The sequence below is a fragment of the Perna viridis genome, chromosome 12 (genome assembly GCF_037379345.1).
Source record: "Perna viridis isolate PV_CMFRI_1.1 ecotype Kerala chromosome 12, ASM3737934v1, whole genome shotgun sequence".
NCBI classification, from domain to species: Eukaryota; Metazoa; Mollusca; class Bivalvia; order Mytilida; family Mytilidae; genus Perna; species Perna viridis.
Window position 1 is genome coordinate 24,725,374 of NC_142456.1, and position 22,189 is coordinate 24,747,562.

The following is a 22,189-nucleotide window of genomic DNA, read 5'->3' on the forward strand; positions in this document are numbered from 1 at the left end:
GATCGTTTCACCTGCAATTCATAATTTCGTTTGATAACTTCCGCTTCCGATATCCAAGGGCACTTGTAAACAATCTCGACAGATCTGAATTTATGAAATGAAGGAAACATGATTATTTATGTGGAAAATAAGGCATTTCCAGTGAGTATAACCTCTTTATTCATTAATTATTTCCTGTCAAACAAGACAATAGTGGTGCCAAAAATTTAATTTTTGGCTTCATTCCAAACAATCCCAACGCTATACTCCATATATATCGCTTTCATGAGATATGTTTGATTTGGATTAAAATTTCCTTAGAACCCTGAATAATATTTAATTTCATCATCATAATGTGTATCCAAAGTCAAATCGGCTGTGATTCTGTTGTCAAAAAGATTTTCAGTCGTTGATCATTTGAACTAAGCAATAATTTACAGCTTAATCTCAAATTCAAAAATTGTATTGAAAGTTATCATTCCTACAAAATATTAAATATATTTTCAAGTTCTTGAGAAGTTGCATTTTTGTGAACTACATTAGGAAAGAGGCCCTAAAACAATAAAAAAATCATGTTTCAAATTTTGTGAATGAAATCCTTTTTAATTTAATATATATGTGGAATAATTATTCAAATTCTTTCCCTTGAATAAGGAGCAGCTTTATCATCCATTTTATTCAAAAATTTGTACACAGTATTTTTAAAATTGAATTAAAAATGTGTATGGGTAACAGTATTCACAGATAATTGATAGAAAGAAATGATTCTTATTTGTCGTAGAAAATACTCAAAGAATAAATATGAATATTGGCCCACCGGTTGGGACACCAAACATTCATTTTTAGCTTTTATATCACATATATTAGATGCAAAAAAACAAAAAAAAATTGTGGATTTTTAATTAATGCATTTTCTTTGAACTGAAATATCTACAGCTAATTGCAATAAAGTAATATTTTATTTAATTACATAATCATACAATAGATATTTTAAAAAACCTAAAAGCTATAATAAAAAAACAATGAAAAAATTTTCTATTAAAATATTCTCATTTGTCTGTAAATGATCCATCAAGATTTACCCCTCCCCCAAACAAATAATTTGTTTACTCTCAGTACACAGGTCCATACTGTACAGATAAGTATTAATTTACCTGATCATGGTCATTTTGTTAATTGCAACTTCATGCCTGACTGACCAGATATTTGTGTTCAGATCATAAACCTGATCATCGGCCCATGATTTATGACCCGTAATAAAACATCCACAATGAATGCTGAGCCTTCACATTTCTGTATTTCTGATAGAGAACTCTTGTTTTTTAGAGCTAAAATGAATATACATCATAAGTGGATTAGATTTGAGGCTCTTGTGCTTTAATCTAGAATATTGCAATATTTCACAGATTAAATTAAGGAATACAAGCTGGTAGCCCAGACCATATTTTTATTTGATATTTAGTAGCCGAGTATAGTGGCCATGCTAATTTTTATTCCTGTTATTTAATATATTTCTATAACATGAAGAGTAGTAGCAAAATTAAAGAACTAACAAAATCCAGGAAATATTTCAAAGGAAAATCTGTATACTTTAACAAATGGCAATATTAGGGTAAAACTAGGGAAGTTAGAAACCATTACAATGATCCTCTTTTGGTACTTTTTTGTGACATCATTTTGTGGTTTCTGATATAAATCTGCTTTCGCACAGTTTTAAATTAGTGATAGTTCATCAAATTATACTGTAATTTTCTTCGAAGAAAATAATCGTGACAGTTTAATTTTCATGTTACTGATCTTGGCATGAAAATAGCGACCTGCCACCTGCCCTATGGTGTGAGGGTTTTCTCGTCATTCATTGAAGATCAACGGGTGATCTTGGGCTGACATTTTCATCCCGGTGGGGTTGTTGTCTATTACCGTACCTATTTTCTTTATAATATTAAAGCCTTATGTTATCAATATACATGTACCATGATACCAGTATCAGTACTGTACTATTTAAATTTATGGCAGATCATTCCTTTTGATTTCATTGAAACATGTTAAGAATTTAATCTTAGTTCTAATGTGTATTTGTTTGTACAGTGCCGTACCTTTGTTACCTTAGTAGAACCAAATGATAAAATAGCCAGGGTACGAGCCCATCTACTTCATGCTCTCCATGAGATTGGAAGAGAGGACCATCAGTTCAGACTTCGATTCAAAGGACAGTATCTCAGAGATGCTTTCTATCTGGAGGATTACGACATCCATGAAAATGCTGTTGTCAAGATGGTGCCCATGTCAAAAAGGAGTGATGTAAGAAAATACAAATTTTATACTGCTGGCTGTATTTTATACATTCTCACGTTAAGTAGCACTCCAGATAAGAATCATGCAAAATGTGATTCAGGGTTGGAAATCCTACATATTTTCGTTTTTTTTATATTTTGTTTAAAATATTAAAGTAAATAGAGATTTACTTGTAGCTTTTCATATAACCCCTGTTCTGAGGAAATAAAAATTATATATAATGTACTGTAGAATTCATAATTAAGGGAGATAACTCTGTAAGTGACAGTAGAATACAATGGAAACTGTAGGATTTTCAATGTGGATTATCTGCTAAGAGTAGACAGATTGGAATGAACAATTACACATTTCATGATATAGTTCTATTAAGCAACTTAGTAACAAGAATAAAAATATGTACATGTATCTTTTTTGAGGTCTATCACATTTTACAGAATTTGCATGATTCTTACAAAGACTGCTATTTAATACATCTTCATGTTTAAACAAGGTTTTGCTGAACATGAAAGTAATACATGAAGGTGTTTGAAATTTCTTTGCTTGCTATTTGGCCAGTGATTGATTCTTTTTGTGAATTCTGAAATCATTTTGTGTTAGTAAGCCAACACAGAACTTCTGCTTGTAGGAATTGAACCTGGAATTCACAATAATTCATGACTTATATAATTTATTTATGATTTGATTTTAGTCAGTATGTGATATAAAGTCTTTAACAAGTTCAACCACATTAAATCTTGACCTTGGACCAGGTCAGACTGATGATGTCAAGTCAGCACTTTACAAGGAGCTCAAAGTTTTCTGTCTTCGGGAAAAGCTGATCAATGACTTCACGGTAAGAGACTATTCTATTATAATTAGATTCATTGCTTTCGCTAGGGTAAGGAGAATTGTCAAAAACTGTGATTTATGAGTATAACCAAGCTCAGTGGCAAATTAAAAAAAAAGTAGCATCTTTGGACAAGAGCTCGGCAATGAAATGCTGACAAAAATTTTAAACTGCATACACTTAATTAAGACTAAAAATGAAGCAAGAACTCAAATTCTCAATACTGCAAGCTTTATTGGAAATTAACAGTTGGGCATACATTTGTAACTGATAGGTCTTATGTTTTGATATTCATATATATATATAATGTGCATATGCTCAAATCCACAAATGTTACATAAGGTGTAACATTCTTATTTTTTCATGATCATGTAATTCAAAGGATATTCAATGTACATTGTACGTACCTGAAACCTTGTTTCTATTTTTAAGCATATTGACACTATGTTACTATTTATATACATATTGATGCTATACTGCTAAATACAGATCTAGATATTAGTCATTACGATTTCAAATTTCAATTTCAACATTAATGTTCAAAAGTGGCTGTATGAAGAAGGATGTCGAAATATATTAGTTCCATATGAATTCTTATTTGATCAAAACAGAAAATATCCAACATATGTGACTGTGAAAGTGTTTAATTCATGGATACCAATTTTCAAGGATAAGGGAAGAATCACAAATTCATGGAAATTCTTGAATTTTTGGTTTTGAGGTTTTCAGTATACAGATCAATGGAAATCTTTTTGTTGGGAACCCAAATTTCGTTGTTTGACCTACTCACAAAAACCATGAAAATTGGTATCCCACAAACAATAGTACTTTAATAGTATGTTTTTTTACAATAAAACATGTTATTGATTTATCCTTCTTTTCAACGGCATTATTGCCGCATGTAGCAATCTTGCGACATACAAATTTAAATGCCATTCGCATACATAATACACTATTTACATATGTAATATATGAATTAAGGACTTTCACTCATTCAATACATGATATATGGACGTGTTAGATTATATTGACCACTGACTTAGTCCTTGGTCAGTATAATCCGAACAGGTCCATATATCAAGTATTAACTTCATTAAAAATCCATCATTAATAAAATTATAACTGTATTGTCTTTTTACAAGGTCGTCTGAATATAGCTGAAGTATTGCTGCTCGGATGTTAAACCCCAACAATCAATCAATCATTTTCTAAGGAGCTCTAACTTCCCACTTTTTCCATTTTATTAAATTTTAATTCTTGTTTCAATTTTTCAGGGTTTGATGTACATGCACTTCCTGGCGATGTGTTTGACCTTATTGACCTCTTACTGGTACTCATTCATTTGGACCTGTGTATTGTTCATCATTGCTATCATCTTTTGTCCACAGTTTACTAGAATTGGGGGATATGTTGGCAATTATACACACCTGTAAGTTTATTATTGATTTGGTGGAGATTTAAAAGGAATGACATGCTGATGGATAAAATACATTTTGTACTTTTATTCATGGGTCCCAATTTTCATGGTTTAGGGAAAAATTGTCAGTTCATAGATTTTTGTAGTTCTGGATTTGACAACTATATTATACAAATGAATGTGACATTTTATTTTCTTAGGGAACCAAATTTTGTGGTTTACCAAACCCACTAAATGATAAAAATTGGTACCAAATTAACAATAATATTTTCACAGTATTTCTTTGGTTTCAAGATTTTTAGACTGGAATACATTGCTTCTCCTTTGAAAGTTGCATTGTTTCAACCATAACTTATTAGCATTTTGGAGATTGAAATAAAAACAAAATGTAAAATATTGCAACTGAAAACACTCTTTAGCTTAAAATCCCAATTGTCCTTATTTTATCATGTTTATCACAATGTGTATGTAGTGGAAACTTGTGTTAAACAAATCCTGAAAAAAAATAAACCAAACCAAAAACCTGTAGAAACCAGACAGTTATTGAATTCCCTTTCTATCAGATTCAATGCATTTTAAACTTGAATGAAACTTTCCTAAACTGAGTAAAACTTTCAGTCTGAAAATAGGTAGGGGGTGGACACATTTTAATGAAACACGGATATAACTCTTAAACTTTCTGATATTGGGTCTATGACCAATTTTTTTAACATAAATGGATGATTTTGAATAATGAAATGGGCCAATAATATAAATAATTTATTATTTTAACACAAAAAAATGGGCCTTTGGCCCAAACATCTCTCTTTTAGAGTCATTTTGGCATAATTAGGGCCAGTTGCCCATGACCCCCTCCCAAAGTTGTTTCTGAATGTATATGCAGAAGATATGTATTTCTGAAGACTGGCACAATCTCTTCCCCCTTATATTTTCTTGTCTTTTTTCACTTGGCCTATCATTCTATTTATGCCTCCTATTCTGAAAACCTAAATCTTCCATGTATTCTAAAAAAAGAAAAGTATTTGGTAAATTCTACAATGCTGAAGCAGTTGTTATATAATGTGGATATTTCTGTATTTATATTTGTAGGAGATATTTATTTTGTGTAGTGTATGGCGCTGGAGCGTTAGCTATAATGGGAGTGGCTCTCTACTTCACATCTATTAAATGGATGAGTGTTGTGGTAGGAATATTAGAATTTATATAATGACAGTTTTTAATTAAGAAAATATAGCAGAAATCTATCAAATTTTCCTAGAGTAGTGTGAAAATTTTTTTTTTTGTTCTTGTCCATAGACTTAGCTGCATCTAAATGTCGTAATACTGATTTTTTATGATGCAAGTGAAATTTGATATCACTGATGGTCTTAAATATCAATCTAACAAAAAAATCAGATATTTGTTGTAAATTTGAAAATAAATTGCATTTGGCTTTCAATATTGTCTTGATCACAGTTTGTGTTTGTCCATTGTTAAGCTATCAAATGCCAGCGTGATGTATTTGTATTAACTGTGATGAAATCACTGTCAAAAACAATATGAGATTCATTCTTTTTGTTGATAATTTGTCTATGATATGTGCAATAATTTTTTTTGTTTCAAAGTACTGCTATTGCTAATATACTTAGATAAAACAAAAACAAAAAACATAAAACAGTATATCTTATTTCATACAGAACCATGGTTGCAAGGATTGGGAGTTTGTTGATGCCTGTTCCCACAGAGAAGTTTTCACAGCTATATTCTTCAGTTTCCATGCCTTACTTTTGCTTGGAGCAGCAATAATTGTAGCAGTCCTCTTCTTTAACTTTAGGCTAGAGGTTTGTAAAATCTGGAGTTATTTATTTAGTCATAGTTTTGAACATATTTCATTTTATTGGTAATCTGTACTTTTTCCTTTGACCAAATTGACAGATAATTTTCATTTCTTGGACAAGACAAAATATTTGAAAGTATCTGTTGTAACATTTGAAGTGGTTGTTGTGTCATAAGAGTCTTAAGAGTTGAATGGCGTCATATGCACCAACAGTTTGTAGTCACACTACACATACATTAAAATGATCAAAAATACAATTTTGGGATTATTGATAAACAGAATAATAATTACTTTTGATTTTGATACTGACAGTATCATGTAGAGATATTGTCAGCATCAAAACGAAAGTAACTATTATTCTTTAATTACATGTGGTTTATGGCTGTTCCATTTAATTTGAATTTACATGGGGAGGGGGTAGCAACTTGTAAAAGATCACCAATATAAAAAAAAATGTTGCCAACTCCCACCCGCCAACATATTATAGATTCTTTAAATACCCCCAATCACCAGAAAAAAACAAAATAAAAAAAAATGATCAACCTGCTGAAAAACGCACATGTAGTACTAAATTTTGGGAAATCAGAGCATCAAATTCTCTCAACCCCAGATGTATTGAAATTTAGAGATGCAATTTCATCCCTACCAACATAATTCAATTTATCAAACATATCCCTACCATTATATATTAAAAAAAAATTTTTTATCCCCCACCAAGAGAAAAGTAAAAAATCGGCATCCCCTCTTCCCATGTAGATTTAAATGGAAACTTATGGCTCTTTGAATTTAATGTTTGCATTGAAGCCAAATATTATCATGATTATATACATGTAAGTCATATCATATCATAAAACTTGATGCGGTATTTCAGTACAATAGAGATTTACTGCATCTGTGCTAAATGCATGTACTTACAAATCAGGGTTTTTTTTAAAAGATATGTTGATCAAGATAATTTAATTTGATTACTTCGTATTTATTTCTCATCTGTGCAAGATCAGTTATTTTCCATAAACTAACTTAGTACTTTGAAGTCATCGACGTTGATGATCGGTCTGCATTGTGCAATTCAAATAATTCCAAACTATATAAGGCTTTGATGAAGTGATAAATCTTACTTTTGACTTTAATCAATTAGAAATTAATTTATAATGATTGATTTTAATTTTGACTATTAAAGCCATGCTTGCATAACCAATTTTGGGGCAGTTAATGCTTCATAAACCCTGAAGTCGTTTATACTGTATAATCTGGTAAAAAATGGGGATTTCAGCATGTAGGTTCATCGAGAAAACACATTCAAAATTTAAAACATAAACTGACAGGGACAAACATCAGGAAGACAAAAACGAAGAGCTGAGCAGCACAAACCCCACAAAAAAAAGGGCTGTGTTCTTGGATTCCGCTATCCCTTCACCTGGGGCAATTTTGGGGTGGAAAAGTAGTTTATTGTACTCAACTTTTCCTTTTGAAAAGTAGAGAGCATGAATTTTTGATAGGATTGATTAAGTTTGGAAAGTGAACTGCAAGTGTAGAAAAGTTTATTTTCAGAGTTTTCCTGTGGAAACCTATAATTTTGATAAAATTCTAGACCTCTGTAGATGCACAAATCATTATGTATGCTTGTCTGTTCTGAATTTTTACAGACAGGAGACTACATAGAGAAGTTTCTGGTACAAGAAAGGGATATAGAAGATGTAATGAAAGCTGCAAGACATGGGAAGTATGTATTGATTCTAACAAGTTCACAGCTGAAAATTGGTTCAAGGCTCAGAGTATTTGTCAGGTTTAGTGATATACCATCAAATACCGTTTAAAGAGAAGTCCTTGTAGAATCAAGGCAGATCCTATGACATTTGTAGCACAGAGTAAATCTTATCTGACATTTTTTTCCCATTTCAATGTATATTGTTAAACTCATCATGATGTCAGGAAGAACAGGGATTTTTTGTATCAAAAATGGATGACTCAGACTGAGTCAGAGTACATGATCAATGTTCCCTTACAACATGTACAAATCAGTTATATTATAAACAGATCAAAGAGTTAATTCCCTTTCTTTAAGAAAAAAATTGTAGTGCTTTCAATGTTAATTATTTCATTTTTACAATTTTAACTAAATTACATACCAATACTATGGTTTTAGAATAGAAAACATGAGTTGTGATTTCTAATGGATGAATTTTTTTAAATAAAATTTGGCATGTGCCACCTACTGTCTTGGGCTTTCATGAAAGGTACATGCCAATGTAAGAATTGATAAGTGATGATGCACATAAAATCAGAAAATATTACTGCTGAAATTCAACAACCTAGAAAACACTCATACATTATACGTAAAAAAATACTGTTGCGATAGTGTGGTGAAGCTAGATCATTATTGATTGGAATTGGTGGTAAAATTTTGCAGTGCATTTTAACCAATTTACAGATGATAAAAATCTTTATTCACAATGGTAAATCTTCACTATGATACATGAACATGTATATACACAGTTGGTTTTAAGGTAAATTGACATTAACACAACTGAAGTATCTGCTAATCATTTTAATGTATCTGACTTACTACAGGACTTGCCAAAGTCTTACATGGATCTTTTTTTTTCTCAGATTGAAGGAGAAGAGGACAGCAGCCTATGAGCTAGCAGCAATGGCAGCCTCTGGTGATGACAATAAATTTAGGATTGTGGCTGAAGATGGGTATGATAAAAGTATTAGTCTTTATAAAAAAATAGTCAGGAGGTGATTCATGCATGTCAAACACCCACCAAATTCAGTTTTATTTCTTCTTCAGAAACAGTTATACATCACATAACTAGTCTTAGTTTTTCATTTGGTTGTAGCACTTCTAAGAATTACCCAGTATATAAATTGTGTATGAAATTGGCACTTTGCAAGAGTTATCTTGATTTGGTTTGATTTGGTTAATATGGATGTAAGGTTTTCTCAAAAATACAGATCTGAATACAGAAAGGACTATCAATATTTAAATATAGAATATGCAGGGTTCGTCACTAACAGTAGTCCGGTAGTCCTGTGCCACGCTAATTTGAGAGAGGACTACCTTCAAATTTTAATTGGTAGCCCTTTGGGCTACCTAAATTTATTCTTCCAATCTTACTATACCTAAAGATAGGGCTGCAAGATAATTTTAAGGACTACCTAATTTGTTGATTAGAAAGTCCCTTGGGCTACCTAGCTAGAAAAGTGTCGAACCCTGGTATATAGATAAAAAAAGAGCATCATTTATTTGGTTGGTTTTCTTACACATTGAGTCACCTCTACCATTGGAAGTGCCTGCATTTTATATGGACTGGTACATAATAGTTTACCAATCCATTTTCATTGATATATTTTGGTATTCAATTTTTGATTTGCAGTGACTTTATACACTTAGTTTTGCTTTTTAAATAATTTTTTGAAGTGTTGATAAATTTTATTTTGTATAATGTATAATGATGTAAAATTTCAAAATTCAAGAAAGTAAAAAGTGAAATTTAAAAAAAAAATATAAGTTTGCATATAGATCAGAAATGTAAATATCAATATTCCAATACTTTTCAAAAATGTTGAGAGATTTCTTAACACATGGTTTTCATTCTTTTGAAAATAAGTTCTGCTTTACTAAAGCTTTTTGCAGTCTTAACCAAATATATGTACTACAAAAACTCAGTAATGACCCTGTCAAATAAAACCTCATTTGCATCCTATATAAACCAACCAGTTAAATCATTTAAATGATTCAACCTTTACTTTTCCATGGAACAAACAGTAAACCTGTCTAAAGCGAACTATGAAATAAAAACAGAAAACTTGTCTAAACCAGAAAACCTGTCTAAACCAAACCCTGAAATAAAACAGAAAACCTAAATCAAACCTGTCTAAAGTGAACCATGAAATAAAAACAGAAAACTTTTCTAAACCAGAAAACCTGTCTAAATCAAACCCTGAAGTAAAAATAGAGAACCTGTCTATTAAAACAAGACACTTTTTAATGACTTTGTGTCAGTTTAAATGTATTTGAACCTTAGTTAACGTAACACCTATCTAAACATAATGAATTCTACAGAACAAAAGGGCTTTGGTTTTATTGTGTATTTTTATAGCCTTGAAGTATTGCTGTCGTTGGCTTTGAGTTCTGATGAATCTACACAGGAACATGCTGTTGAAGCGATAGAGGAGCTTTTGGTCATTCCCTCTATTCAGGTTTAGTATTCTTAAGTGTCAGTCTCTGTAAGAAGTAAGAATCAGGCAGTGGGTGAAACATGGTATGAAAAAAAAATCCATTTTGAAAGTTTAATTTGACTATTTGTACCATCTGAATCAAGAAAAACACCCAAGATTTTCCATATCAGTTTGGTAAATTGTGTTGTATTTTCATTGAAATGCGCTAAACAATGAACATTTCAAAAGCAATTGACTCAGGCAAAAAAAAAAACCTCATTTTTCTGAGTTATGTTGCTACAAGATTAAAGTCACCACTACAGAAGTTTAATGGTTGGCATCATGAACTCGTGGATCATTATGGTGTATCCATGTGCACCATGAAAACTGGTTTATTCAATGGTTTGTAGTTTTCCTTTCCTCGTTTGTCTACCCCGGACTTGACTTTTTATGAGCAACTCGGCGGATGTTTCTGGAAAAGCAGAGGAAGCTTACCCTACCGGTGCACCTGGTCCATGCTCCCAGTTTTTAGTGGAGTCCGAGTTGCTCATATGCTTTTGTTACTTTGTATGTATGATTTTAGTTACTTTATGTTCTTTGTTGTGTATGTCTGTTTTCTATGTCTGGTCTTTGTCCCTGGATTACATTCTTTTGATTACCGCTATGAACCCTTGTTCTCTTGATTACTCTTTCTAACATTTTATTAAAAATTTTCTGAGCAAATCTATAATGCAAAAGTCAAATAATGGTCTTTTCAAATATAGAATCTATCCTTGAGTGAAATTATATTGTCAATGGTTTTTTGACATGCATATTTCTGATTTTTACAAAAACTTACACTTTTTGAAGTGGATTAATATTGGAATTTATCAAGCAGAGAAATTGTAACTCATGTATTCACTGCATTATTTTCTAATTGTTCTCAATAATGCTATTGTGATTTTTTTCATCCGACTTATACATGCATTGACCAATGATACAAGAAAATGCACCTTATCTTGAGTCCCAATTTAATTACATGAAGCAGTGAAACAATTTTTATAATGTCTTTTTAGGACAACTTTGTAGAAATGGGAGGAGTGAAGACATTGACTGCTTTGTTGAGGTCTGAAAATTCTAAAGTAATGCAGGAAGCAGCTAGTGCTATATATACTATAGTATCTGAGTCTGACGAACATAATGAGCATAAAAGTTCAAATCAAAGTGCTGTTGTTGCTGATCATGGGTATGTTTAATTAGAATTATATATCATCATGATCATATCACCCTGCTAATTGTTTTTAAAAAATATTGAATTTGTTATAATTCTCAATTTGTAGAAGCATTCTTGAGGCTTTGTTTTACAATACACATTCAGCCAGGAAATCGTATAGAAATCATGTAACTTCAAAGTAATGTAAAAAGCTTTGCAACTTGTAGCATGAAGCTTAATTTAACAAATTTTTTTAGACTTACATTACTCATTCAACATTATTTTGTTATGAAATAAAGGGACTAGAATTGTTCTTTACTGTCAATGAGATTTCATATTTGAATTAGGTCTGTTATAGTACATGTATTTTGAAGCTGACTTCAAATGTTTATTGTAGAAAATATATATTGTGCCTGTTACTTTTGATTTGGTTTTTGCAGCCTTCTATTTTAAGTTTAAAAATGACTAAGAATGTCTGTATCTCATTGAATTCAAAGCCATGATACCCCTGTTGCAATAACCGTGTCTGTTCCTCAGTCAGTTTGTCCACTACATTTTTTCTGCTACAGATTTCTCAAATTGTATTGAAGGGAATGCTTAGATATTTGGTATATTGCTTTTACATGATGTCATGTAAAGTGTTCTCTTCTCAAGTTCATTACTTATCACTTCCTGTTTAACATACAACTCAATTTGTCAGAAATGGTTTAGTGAGGTGTTCTAAGCACACTATAGCATGCAACATCTTTTTCATGTAGCTGCTGGCTTGTAATACCTTTCTAAATTTTATAATATAATGAGAATAAGTATGGTGTATATGTCAAAGAGAATCGACGACAATGAACGACTAGGAAACACTCATACCACATGGTAGGCTGCAACTAGCCCAAAGACATCATTATACACAGGTACAGTGAAATAATTACTCCTATATACTCAAGTAACATAAAAATTTCAACTAAAGTTAAAGTCTATATCTGTGATATCAATGGTAGTTACATAATTAAATGTTTGTAATATTTTTATCTTTAAGAATTGATGACCTAGCCTATGCTTCACATCAAGGTACCATCTATTGCCAGAGAACGGTTGCTAGCATATTCTTGGAGTTGGCATTCAACAGGGACATAAGAGCCCAGTTGGCTTCTAGAAATATACCAGGTAGGGCCTAAAAGGAATAGGGACTTGTAAATGCACGTTTCGTCTATGAGCATACTTTATATATTTACAGACCTGATTCTTTGACTTAGATGGGGAATTCTTTTTTTTTAACCTATGTTTACTTCTGATTTCTGCAATTTCCGCTTTTTGGTTGGCTCTTTAAAATCGCATCTGTATTTAGCCTTGTCTGTTTTTGCTTGGTAAATTTTGTCTTGAAATTGACCATTAAATCTTCTCCATATTTATTTGTTTGTATAACATACTTAAACAGACAGTGAAATACCCCTGTAGACTATTTTTATAACCGAGAATGGATAAACTGTTTTTACCCCACCACTCCCCCTTTCTTTTAGTTACAATATTCTCTGCATTGACTTATCACAGCCACTTTATTTTTTGACAAAGTTGATGGTAATAAGCTATAAATAGATATAATATTTCATGTTCTTTGATAAGACAATAAAATGTTATAAAATTAGTATCACGTGGACAGTAATTTTTCCTTAGTAAAAAGTATCACCTATACTTTAACATTATTAGTTTTGTACAGAGCTTAATTTGCAAAATATTAATTGAACTGTAACTTACACATTTTTAATGTTTACAGCACAAGCCATGACCAACTTATGTCGAAGTAATGATCCAGATACACAGAGATATGCCCTTCAGACTCTTGAACTGCTGGCTATTGAAAGCTCTGACATGATTTGTGCCCAGGTAAATACACTCCTTGAGACGTTTAGGTTTTCCAGCACACAAGATAAATCAATGCTTCTATCCTGCATTTAAACATTTAGTGTGTGTTTAAATGCATGATACACAAACGTTCATAGTGTGCATTTAAGCGCACGGTAGATGTACGATGAAAAATATTAACAAATTTTAATAAAGAAAGTAAAAATCAAAAATAGAGTAAATGATATACAAAAATAATAGCAGAAAATATAAAAATAACATTTGAATAAAGAAAATAATAAATGTTAAAAAATAAACGAATGTTTCTATCGTGCGTTTAAAAGCACTGTAAACAAACGCTCTTAGCATTCGTTTAAATCCATGATAGACAAATGATGAAAAAATATTAACAAATATTAATAAAGAAAGTTTAATTCGAAAACAGAATTAATGATATAGAAAAATAATAGCAAACAAAAAATAACAGTTGAATAAAGGAAATAACGAATGTACAAAATAAATGAACACTTCTATCATGCGTTTAAATGAACTCTTCCAGTGTGCATTTAAACAAACGCTGCTGTTGTGCTTTTAAACAAACACTCCAATCATATGTTTAAAGGAATGCATCTATCATGCATTTAAAAAAACACAAAACAATGTGAAAACAAACAATAAACGATACATGAACCCTAAAATGGGAAATGTGAATGTTTCAAGGAGTGTCTCACTGACTTTATACTCGTGTTTAGAAAACTGACTTCGGATGTGTTTAGAAAACTTAGATCAGAAGTGCTTAGATAACTGACATCAAAATTGTTTAGAAAACTGATGTCAAGGTGTTTAGTAAACTGACGTCAGAAGTGTTCAGAAAACTTACACTAGAAGTGTTTACCTTTACCTGTTCCCTGTCTCTGTAGTTTCTATGAGTTTTGACTGTAAATTATGCTCTATGTTCTGTGATACTCTCCATAATGACTATTTTAAAAATCAAAAAATTTAGCATTTTACAGATCATTTCTTAAAATTTGCCCAAAAAACTATAGTCATAAAGTAGCATTTGCAGGTCTTATATACAGACATGATTTTTTTTCTGCTTTTTAGCGGAATTCCGCTGTTTCAAATCCGGATTTTAAGTTCCAATTCTTTTTTTACTGTATATTTACTTTTGATTTTGCCAGATTCAGCTTCGTTTGTAGACATCATAAAATCAACTCTGTATATACTCCAAAAGGAAGTTGACAATTTTTTATAAGATTAAAACACTGTTTTCCCAGAATTGATTAATGTATAAAATCAGTCCATTCACTCACAAAACTAATAATTAATGTCAGGTTGGTGGATGAATGGTTAGATTTTACACATCCATAAATTCTGGAAATATGGTGTTTATAAATTCTTTATAATTCCAAACCCAAACTATTTGAAACATATTTATTTATTTTTTTATTTTTTTTTTCATACAAATTTTCATTAATTGAAATTGACTCCTTAAATTGACATTGTAATTGGTTGCATTGAACAAACAAGATGAAATTGTTGTCAATTTCAACATTCCAAGTACACAGGGGCTACTGATAACCATACTCTTTCAAAATTGTTGTTTTGGAAATATGATGCCCAAAATGAATGGAATAAAGCAGATAATTCACACCTTTAATCTTCTCTATCTTTTGTTTAAATGATGATAACCATGTCTGTTTATGATATGTACTGGTTGTATATGGAATTTTAACAAACAGTTATAAAAACTATCATTGACGTGGTCATAAAAGGTGAACAACCAATCATTATGCATGAAAAAAGGCAAACCAATTAGATATGAATTGTTAGTAAATATTTCAAGGGTTAACTAAATTTTGACAAAACATGAATTATGATTTTTCTGAATGCTTTGCTTTTTATATATACTACATAGTATTGTATTTTATAAGATATTCATTTTGATATCCATGTCTTTCTGTAGGAGGAATTACTTGACATTTTGTTAGAATTACCACTGAAAACAATGGACGAGAAACTTTATTTGATAGCTGGCAAGATTATGCTGTACTATGCCGAAAATCCTGTGGTATGTATCATCTGTGTAGTCATGTCAAAATTTTACTTTTATAGGGGTGTAATTCGAACAGCACTTAAAACATTGACAAGGCTGCAATCACGACAGCATCAAATGTACATTACTTTTAGTTAGTATTACTACATATAGATTAAGCTACTTTATATAAAACATGTTGAATATTGCATTCTTTTAAAACTAATATTTTTTATTCTTGTGTTTTATGTCAACTCAAAACTACTGTTATATAACTATCAAATTTCACATGTTACAAAATTTGTGGTCATATATTGGTCAGGGGCTGTTGTGTCAGTCATCTGTTAACACTTGGTTTTCATGTGATAATTTGAGTATTAGTTGGTTAATCTTAATGAAATTTTTTAACAAGGTTCCAAACCGCCAAAGAAAGATTGGTATTAATTTTGGGGTTATGGCCCCAACCGTTCTAGAATTAAGGGCCAAAAAGGGGCCTAAAACAAGCATTTTATAGAAATTAACTGTATAAATCCAGTAAAAGCATAGGAATGTCTATGATATTGTAATATAATATTCTGTACCTCAGTAGTCAGACTTGGATTTATTTTTTGGGTAATGGATTGAACATTTCAGAAATTAGGGATTATAAAGGAGGCCCAGAAACATACATTTACCTGATGTCCGCACTATCTTGACTTGACTATCGATGAATGAACTCTTTGAAATTGTATTACAAGGTGCTATACTACCAAAGGAAGACTGACTGAGATTGATTTCAGGGATCAAGACTTGAACCTTGTAGGAAGTAGGGGCTGAAAAGGGGCCTGAAACAAGCATTTTCTTTATGTCTCTATAATAACTTGAGTAAAAGTGAATGGAACTCATATCAATTTTTCTACAAAGTGCTATACCACAAAAAGAAGACTGGGATTGATTTTTGGAGTTGTAACTTGAGCCAAGTAAAAATTAGGGGTCACAAAGGGGCCAGAAACAAGAAGATATATATATTTTTTATTTTATCTGGATGATTACTTGAGAGAAAGGGTATGGATTGCTTTGAAATTGTATCACATGGTGTGATATCTCCACAGGAATTTCATGATTGATTTTTCTAAATCGCATCCATACATGTACATGTATATTTTCTTTAGTTCAACTCTGCACACTATTAATATTGTCTTTATATATCTCAGAAGAACTACAAAAATCATAAAATCCTTTTGTTTGTTTTTATTTAAGACTTGTGGACAGTTGGTTACCAACCCTAGTTTGAAGGAATCCCTTCAAATGTTTGCCCGTACCCAGAATGCAGTTCTCCAGAAGGTTGTTGCCAAGGTTATTTTCTGCACCACTGAACATAAAAATAACAGGTAAGTTGAATAGGTATATACTGTGATGAACTTATTTTTCTACCCTATTTATGAAATCTTGCAGTATTCCAAATTTATAAATACGTAAAACACTGAGGCTTCATTCCTTGCATTTCATATGGTACAACCTCTCCGTGATGGATTTGCCTTCCTCTTTCAACATTTTTGGTTTTGAATACTTCTTGTAAACAACTTATATTTTGATTATGCTATTCCTACATATTTAATTTTAATGCTGCTGATGAGAGGTTACTCCTTGAAACGTGTACAGCATATCGAAATTTACAGTATATAAAACTGGTATTTTTTTTTTTGATAAGAAGATAAATATATTCTTAGCCATCTGAAACTTCCATATCCAGTCACATTTGATTCTAAGAAGTCTAATTTGATGCACACATGATTTAAGATCTATGGGGTTACAAATATAAGTATAACCAAAACAGTGACAGGCAGGCTGATTTGAATTGGAGTCTTTATCCAAGAAAAGTTTTAATACTAAGGAAAAGAATCAGACACCATCAGAAAACCCAGAGTTTTGTTACAGCATGAAATCTTACCTGTGAATGTTTCGATATTTCCTTTGTCATGCATGTTGTTTTTTTAAACAGCAAGCTTTCAAGCTTTGATACTGAGAAATCAAATTTAGATATTTTTAACACAATTTGAGTAGACCATTGTCAACTATAACTTTGCAAAACCACTAATTTCGGTTGCATGGTTTGTCATTTAATATGCACTGGCCATTTTTATACTGAAGGGGCCTGGGATTATTTTGAAAAAAAAAATTATTCCAAATTTTAGCAAATTTTTCTTTACTCAGCCATGGACATGAAAAAAAACATTGATTCAATATTTCACCAATTACTTAACAATGTAGATTTTCAAATAAATTTTTGTTAACTGGCGCTACTGCAGAAAAGAATTTATGATTTTTGTGCTCGCTTGAAAAATTTTTTCTAACTAGGCATAAAATCCCAGTCTCAAGAAGAAAACGATCTGTGCCTTATGAGATCTCACCCATGAAAGAGATATATTGTTTTTGTCTATTTTTGCTGTTTCTGTGCATCATTTCTTTACTCATCCTTATACCTCAAATGTTTTTTATTGAATATGAAAAAGATGTGATTCAGTTTTCCTGTGCAAGACATACATTGATTTTTATTGTTAATTTGATTTTCTAAGTTTCCCCTGGGGAAAACACTAGCATGACTTGAAATGTTTTACAAAACAGAACAGTTTACAAGACATAACTACAACCATTTCAGAACCAAGGCTAAGCAAGCAAGATTAGATAAAGTCCTGACTCACATCAGAGACAATGCTGCTGATCGTGAAGCCTGGGATATGGCTGATCAAGGTAGGTTCCTCCTTATAATCATATATGGACATTGTGTTTACCACTTGTCATAATGAAATTCTAGGCAGATTTTGCCATGTTTCTGGCTACATGTCGTACTATGTGAGCTTAATTTAAAACTGATTAGAGTATTTGTACCATCTTAATTATTTGATATTCTTTCTACTCAGAATTATCTTTGGTCATACAGAACTAAAACATTCGATTGAAAGGGCCTATGATTGGTTAATATTCCTATTCTTACAAAACTTTTAAAAAAGTTACTATGTAAAAAGTTAGTGGGATCTGTAAAGGTATTGATTAACCAATAAGGTTATATGGTACCTACACTCATCATGCTCAATGTGTAGGTGGTATATTGGAACTTTTTGTCCATCTGTCCAAATTTCGTTGCTAAAATCTTGGCTCCCAATGGATGGATTTAAAGTTTTGTGTGTGGCATTATACAGATTTGGGCATACTTTGTAAACAATTTTTGTTGCTGTCTGATATCAACTTTCAGTTTCATGAGACTTTTCCGTTTTTCACTGTGTGGAATGATACCTGTAAGTAAAATTTTCATCACAAAAATATTGGCTTTGAATGATGGATTTGTTTTAAACTTGTATGTGGCTTAAGTAAGATGGGGCATATGTTGTAAAGATATTGGTTGCTTTCCGATATAAAATTCATGTACGAGTAGGGGTATGCCTAGCGCGACAACACATGCAATTTAAGTCATATTTATGCTTCCTAATGCAGGACTTCAGGCTATTAACTGTGAAGACGACAATTTATCAACCCTGCCAACTCTTAGTACTCTGGAGAAACTAAATAAGATGGGAGCCAAAAACCAGTTTGGATCCAAGACGTCCCTTGGGTCTGACACCAAACCATCAGGAAGCTCTTCGGACTAATACAATGTATTATTGGGAGAAACATAACTTACTTAACATTTTATTTTTTTGTATTGTTAGATTTTTGTATATCATTTAATTTTTACTTTAATTTTAATGATAGTGAAATTTCCAATCCTTGAACATTTCCTTTGCTTTCCAATTTTGTTATTTAGAATTTAAGGTTCAGTGTTTCTTTGTAAAACCATCAGGAAAAGTTATGTAATGCACTGGGAAATCAAAAGAAGATATTTTCAATTTTGTTTTTTTTAAGGAATCATTTTGTAATTTTTGTAAGGTAAAATTCATTATTTTCTTTGATGAAATGGATAACAAACTAATATTTTCTACTTCATAGTCGAACAAGGTATTAATTGAATTTAGAATTATTTTTGATTTAAGAAAATAAGTGAAAAAAAATATATAAAAGGGGTTCAGTCATGCCATTATGACTACAAGGGGTTAGTTTTTGATATCCAACTAACCATATCCCTTAGTCATGCCGGCATGACTTCTCTCATAGTAGGGGTTAGTTTTACAAATTATGATTGTGTTGTCATTTTATTAATTCCAAAATTCAAATAATACCCTGTTTATTATTAGATTTTATCAATAGGAGTTACGTCAATGTATTTTTTTGTAATTACTGTATTAACTATGAATCCGTCCCTATATTGATAACTGTGAAAAAAATCTAGTATCGCTTTAATCTATGAATCTTAAATATATGCATATTCCCATTCCGCTGTTTTTCACTTTTTTTTTTATCTTTTACGATGGTGTGCAATTATGTTTCTAATATTTATATTTTACTGCTTTCAAGAAAACATTCCTTTATTTTAAAATGTTCATTGTTTTGCAAGTGACTGTTGATCAGTACCTTACTCTATTGATTATTGCAGGCAAATAGTAATTGGTTTGTTATTGATAACATTTCAATATCAATCTCATGCTTCACAGGTAAATTCTCTACATTTTCAAGTGTAAAGCCATATAAAATTTCTTTCTTTCAATAGATCACAATATTCTTTTATTATTATATTAAGGTAGATCATACATAATATTCTAGCACAAATATTTTTGTAATTTTGAACAAAAACTAAAATTCCCATTTACATTTTTATAGAACATTTTCCCACCTAATTATCTCCCCTTGAAAATTATGTTTGTAAATTAACCATACAAATTTTAATGTCAAAAATTCATTTAAAAATACCTTAAACACATACTTTTGCAAGTTGACAAAAGAATGCTGTATGATAGGTATTTGTTTAAAAAAAATGTTTTTATTAAAAAGATCATTGATATTATTCATGAAAATTATTATGAAGAAAATTATATTATTTGGCATGTAGATTGTATTTACATGTATATATATATATATATATTACAATTCCCATCTTTTGGAGATCAGTTTGCATTTTACAAGTTAGAGAGTTATTTTCTTTCGTATTGGAAACTTGCCAAATGAATGAGTCAGTTTTGTTTGGCTTTCCCTGAAATTTCATGTATTTTCATATAAATATATATATATATATAAGTTACTTAACCATTGCAATTGTTAACATAGTTTTTTTTATACACTTTTTAAGACTATTGGATGGCTGGACCTCCAGATTTTGTTAAATAAATCAAAATATTTCATTTGAATTTTTTATCCTTCCATGTACACTTACATAATAAAAAAACAAGATGGTGCATGCTACATGTAGATTGTGTAAAGAAAACCCCATTAAACCATTTACGTCAAACCTGGAAAAGGAAAACACTATACATGTTTTTATGCAAAAGCAATATACCAAATATCTAAGTATTCCCTCCAATAGAGGCTGAGAAATCTGTTATTAAGGAGGTAGACCTAGGGTAAGGGACATAACTCATGAAGTCAGTGATATTGTTGTATCATATTCAATTTCACCAAAGGCTGTCAAGCTTTCATTTGACACAGAATGAAATGAATATAAGTTACTTTGATGCTTACATGACATTGATGTAAAATGCTGAATACAAACATTCCAATGATTTGTAAGGATTGTGTCCCTTACCATAGGTCTACCTCTTTAAGTCGCTGAACACTAAGTGTCGAGGACCTATTGTTTTTGTAGTTTTTTTTTTTACCGGCGAACTTGTCCACACATTTTCTCAGAAACTAAAGGAGGGAATGGAACAAAACTTTCTCAGAAATTGGACCTCACCCAACAGATGTGCATGCCACAAAAAAAAAAAATGAAAGAAGGAATACTTTGGTGGAAAAGGGGGATAGGTCATAATTTAGGACATTGCCATAGCTCGGAAATCTAGGTGACCAGAAATTTTAGAACTAGTGTGGTGGTAGAGTTTGATGAGCTCTACAATATTATACCAAAAAAAAATGAATCAATATTTTTTTGCCTTGCCATGGTAACAAAAAAAAAAAAATTCGCCATTTTTTTTGTGATTTTTCAGATGTCTTTTTCTGCATGTAAGAAAAATGACTTGAGATGTCTTCACCAAATTTAATAGAGATTTTGGATTATTGTAGATAGTCACCATTTTAAAATGGCAACTATCTAAAATAAGGTGCCTCCTTCAAAAATAGTGTAAATGTCATCAGAATTTTATGAAACTTGATATTTAGGCTAAGAATTGTATGCTAAATTCAAAATTAAAGGAATGTTAAACCATAGATAATCACTCCACTAACTAATTATGAAAGGAGGGATTGAAAAGGGGTATAGGTCATAATATAAGACACTGTGATATCTAGTAAATCTTAGTCATCAACTTGAAAATTGGTGTGGCGGTAGTTTGATGATCTCTTTAATACGAAAAAAAAAGCAAATCAATATTTCACGTGTTGCCATGGTAACGATAAAAATGAAAAATGTTGGTCATTTTTTGTGATTTTTCAGATGTTTTTTACTTTATGTAGGAAAAATGACCTGAGATATCTACACCAAACTTAATGGATATATAAAACCATCCAAGTGTAAATTAGATTCACATTTTGGATTATTGTAGATGGCTGCCATCCAAAATAAGGTG

The 22,189-nt window shown here is 31.1% G+C and overlaps 1 protein-coding gene across 1 annotated transcript; it reads left to right on the forward strand.

The window, feature by feature from the left end:
• Positions 1-20,809, forward strand: LOC148601781 (uncharacterized). Its single transcript, XM_088556714.1, has 16 exons — positions 1-141; positions 2,068-2,280; positions 2,963-3,106; positions 4,375-4,529; positions 5,607-5,700; positions 6,194-6,337; positions 7,980-8,056; positions 8,944-9,033; positions 10,440-10,539; positions 11,553-11,722; positions 12,723-12,850; positions 13,458-13,567; positions 15,492-15,596; positions 16,800-16,930; positions 18,199-18,290; positions 19,032-20,809. Exons 1-16 carry the CDS (start codon positions 109-111, stop codon positions 19,184-19,186), a joined length of 1,941 nt encoding a protein of 646 aa, XP_088412840.1. The 5' UTR covers positions 1-108; the 3' UTR covers positions 19,187-20,809.
• Positions 20,810-22,189: the final 1,380 nt, after the last annotated feature.

Excerpts from the sequence above, each read along its gene's own strand:
- LOC148601781 (XM_088556714.1), top strand. The coding sequence starts at position 109 with ATGATTATTTATGTGGAAAATAAGGCATTTCCA. Across the intron at positions 13,568-15,491 it reads CTGACATGATTTGTGCCCAG|GAGGAATTACTTGACATTTT; the intron begins GTAAATACACTC and ends GTCTTTCTGTAG. Across the intron at positions 16,931-18,198 it reads ACTGAACATAAAAATAACAG|AACCAAGGCTAAGCAAGCAA; the intron begins GTAAGTTGAATA and ends CAACCATTTCAG.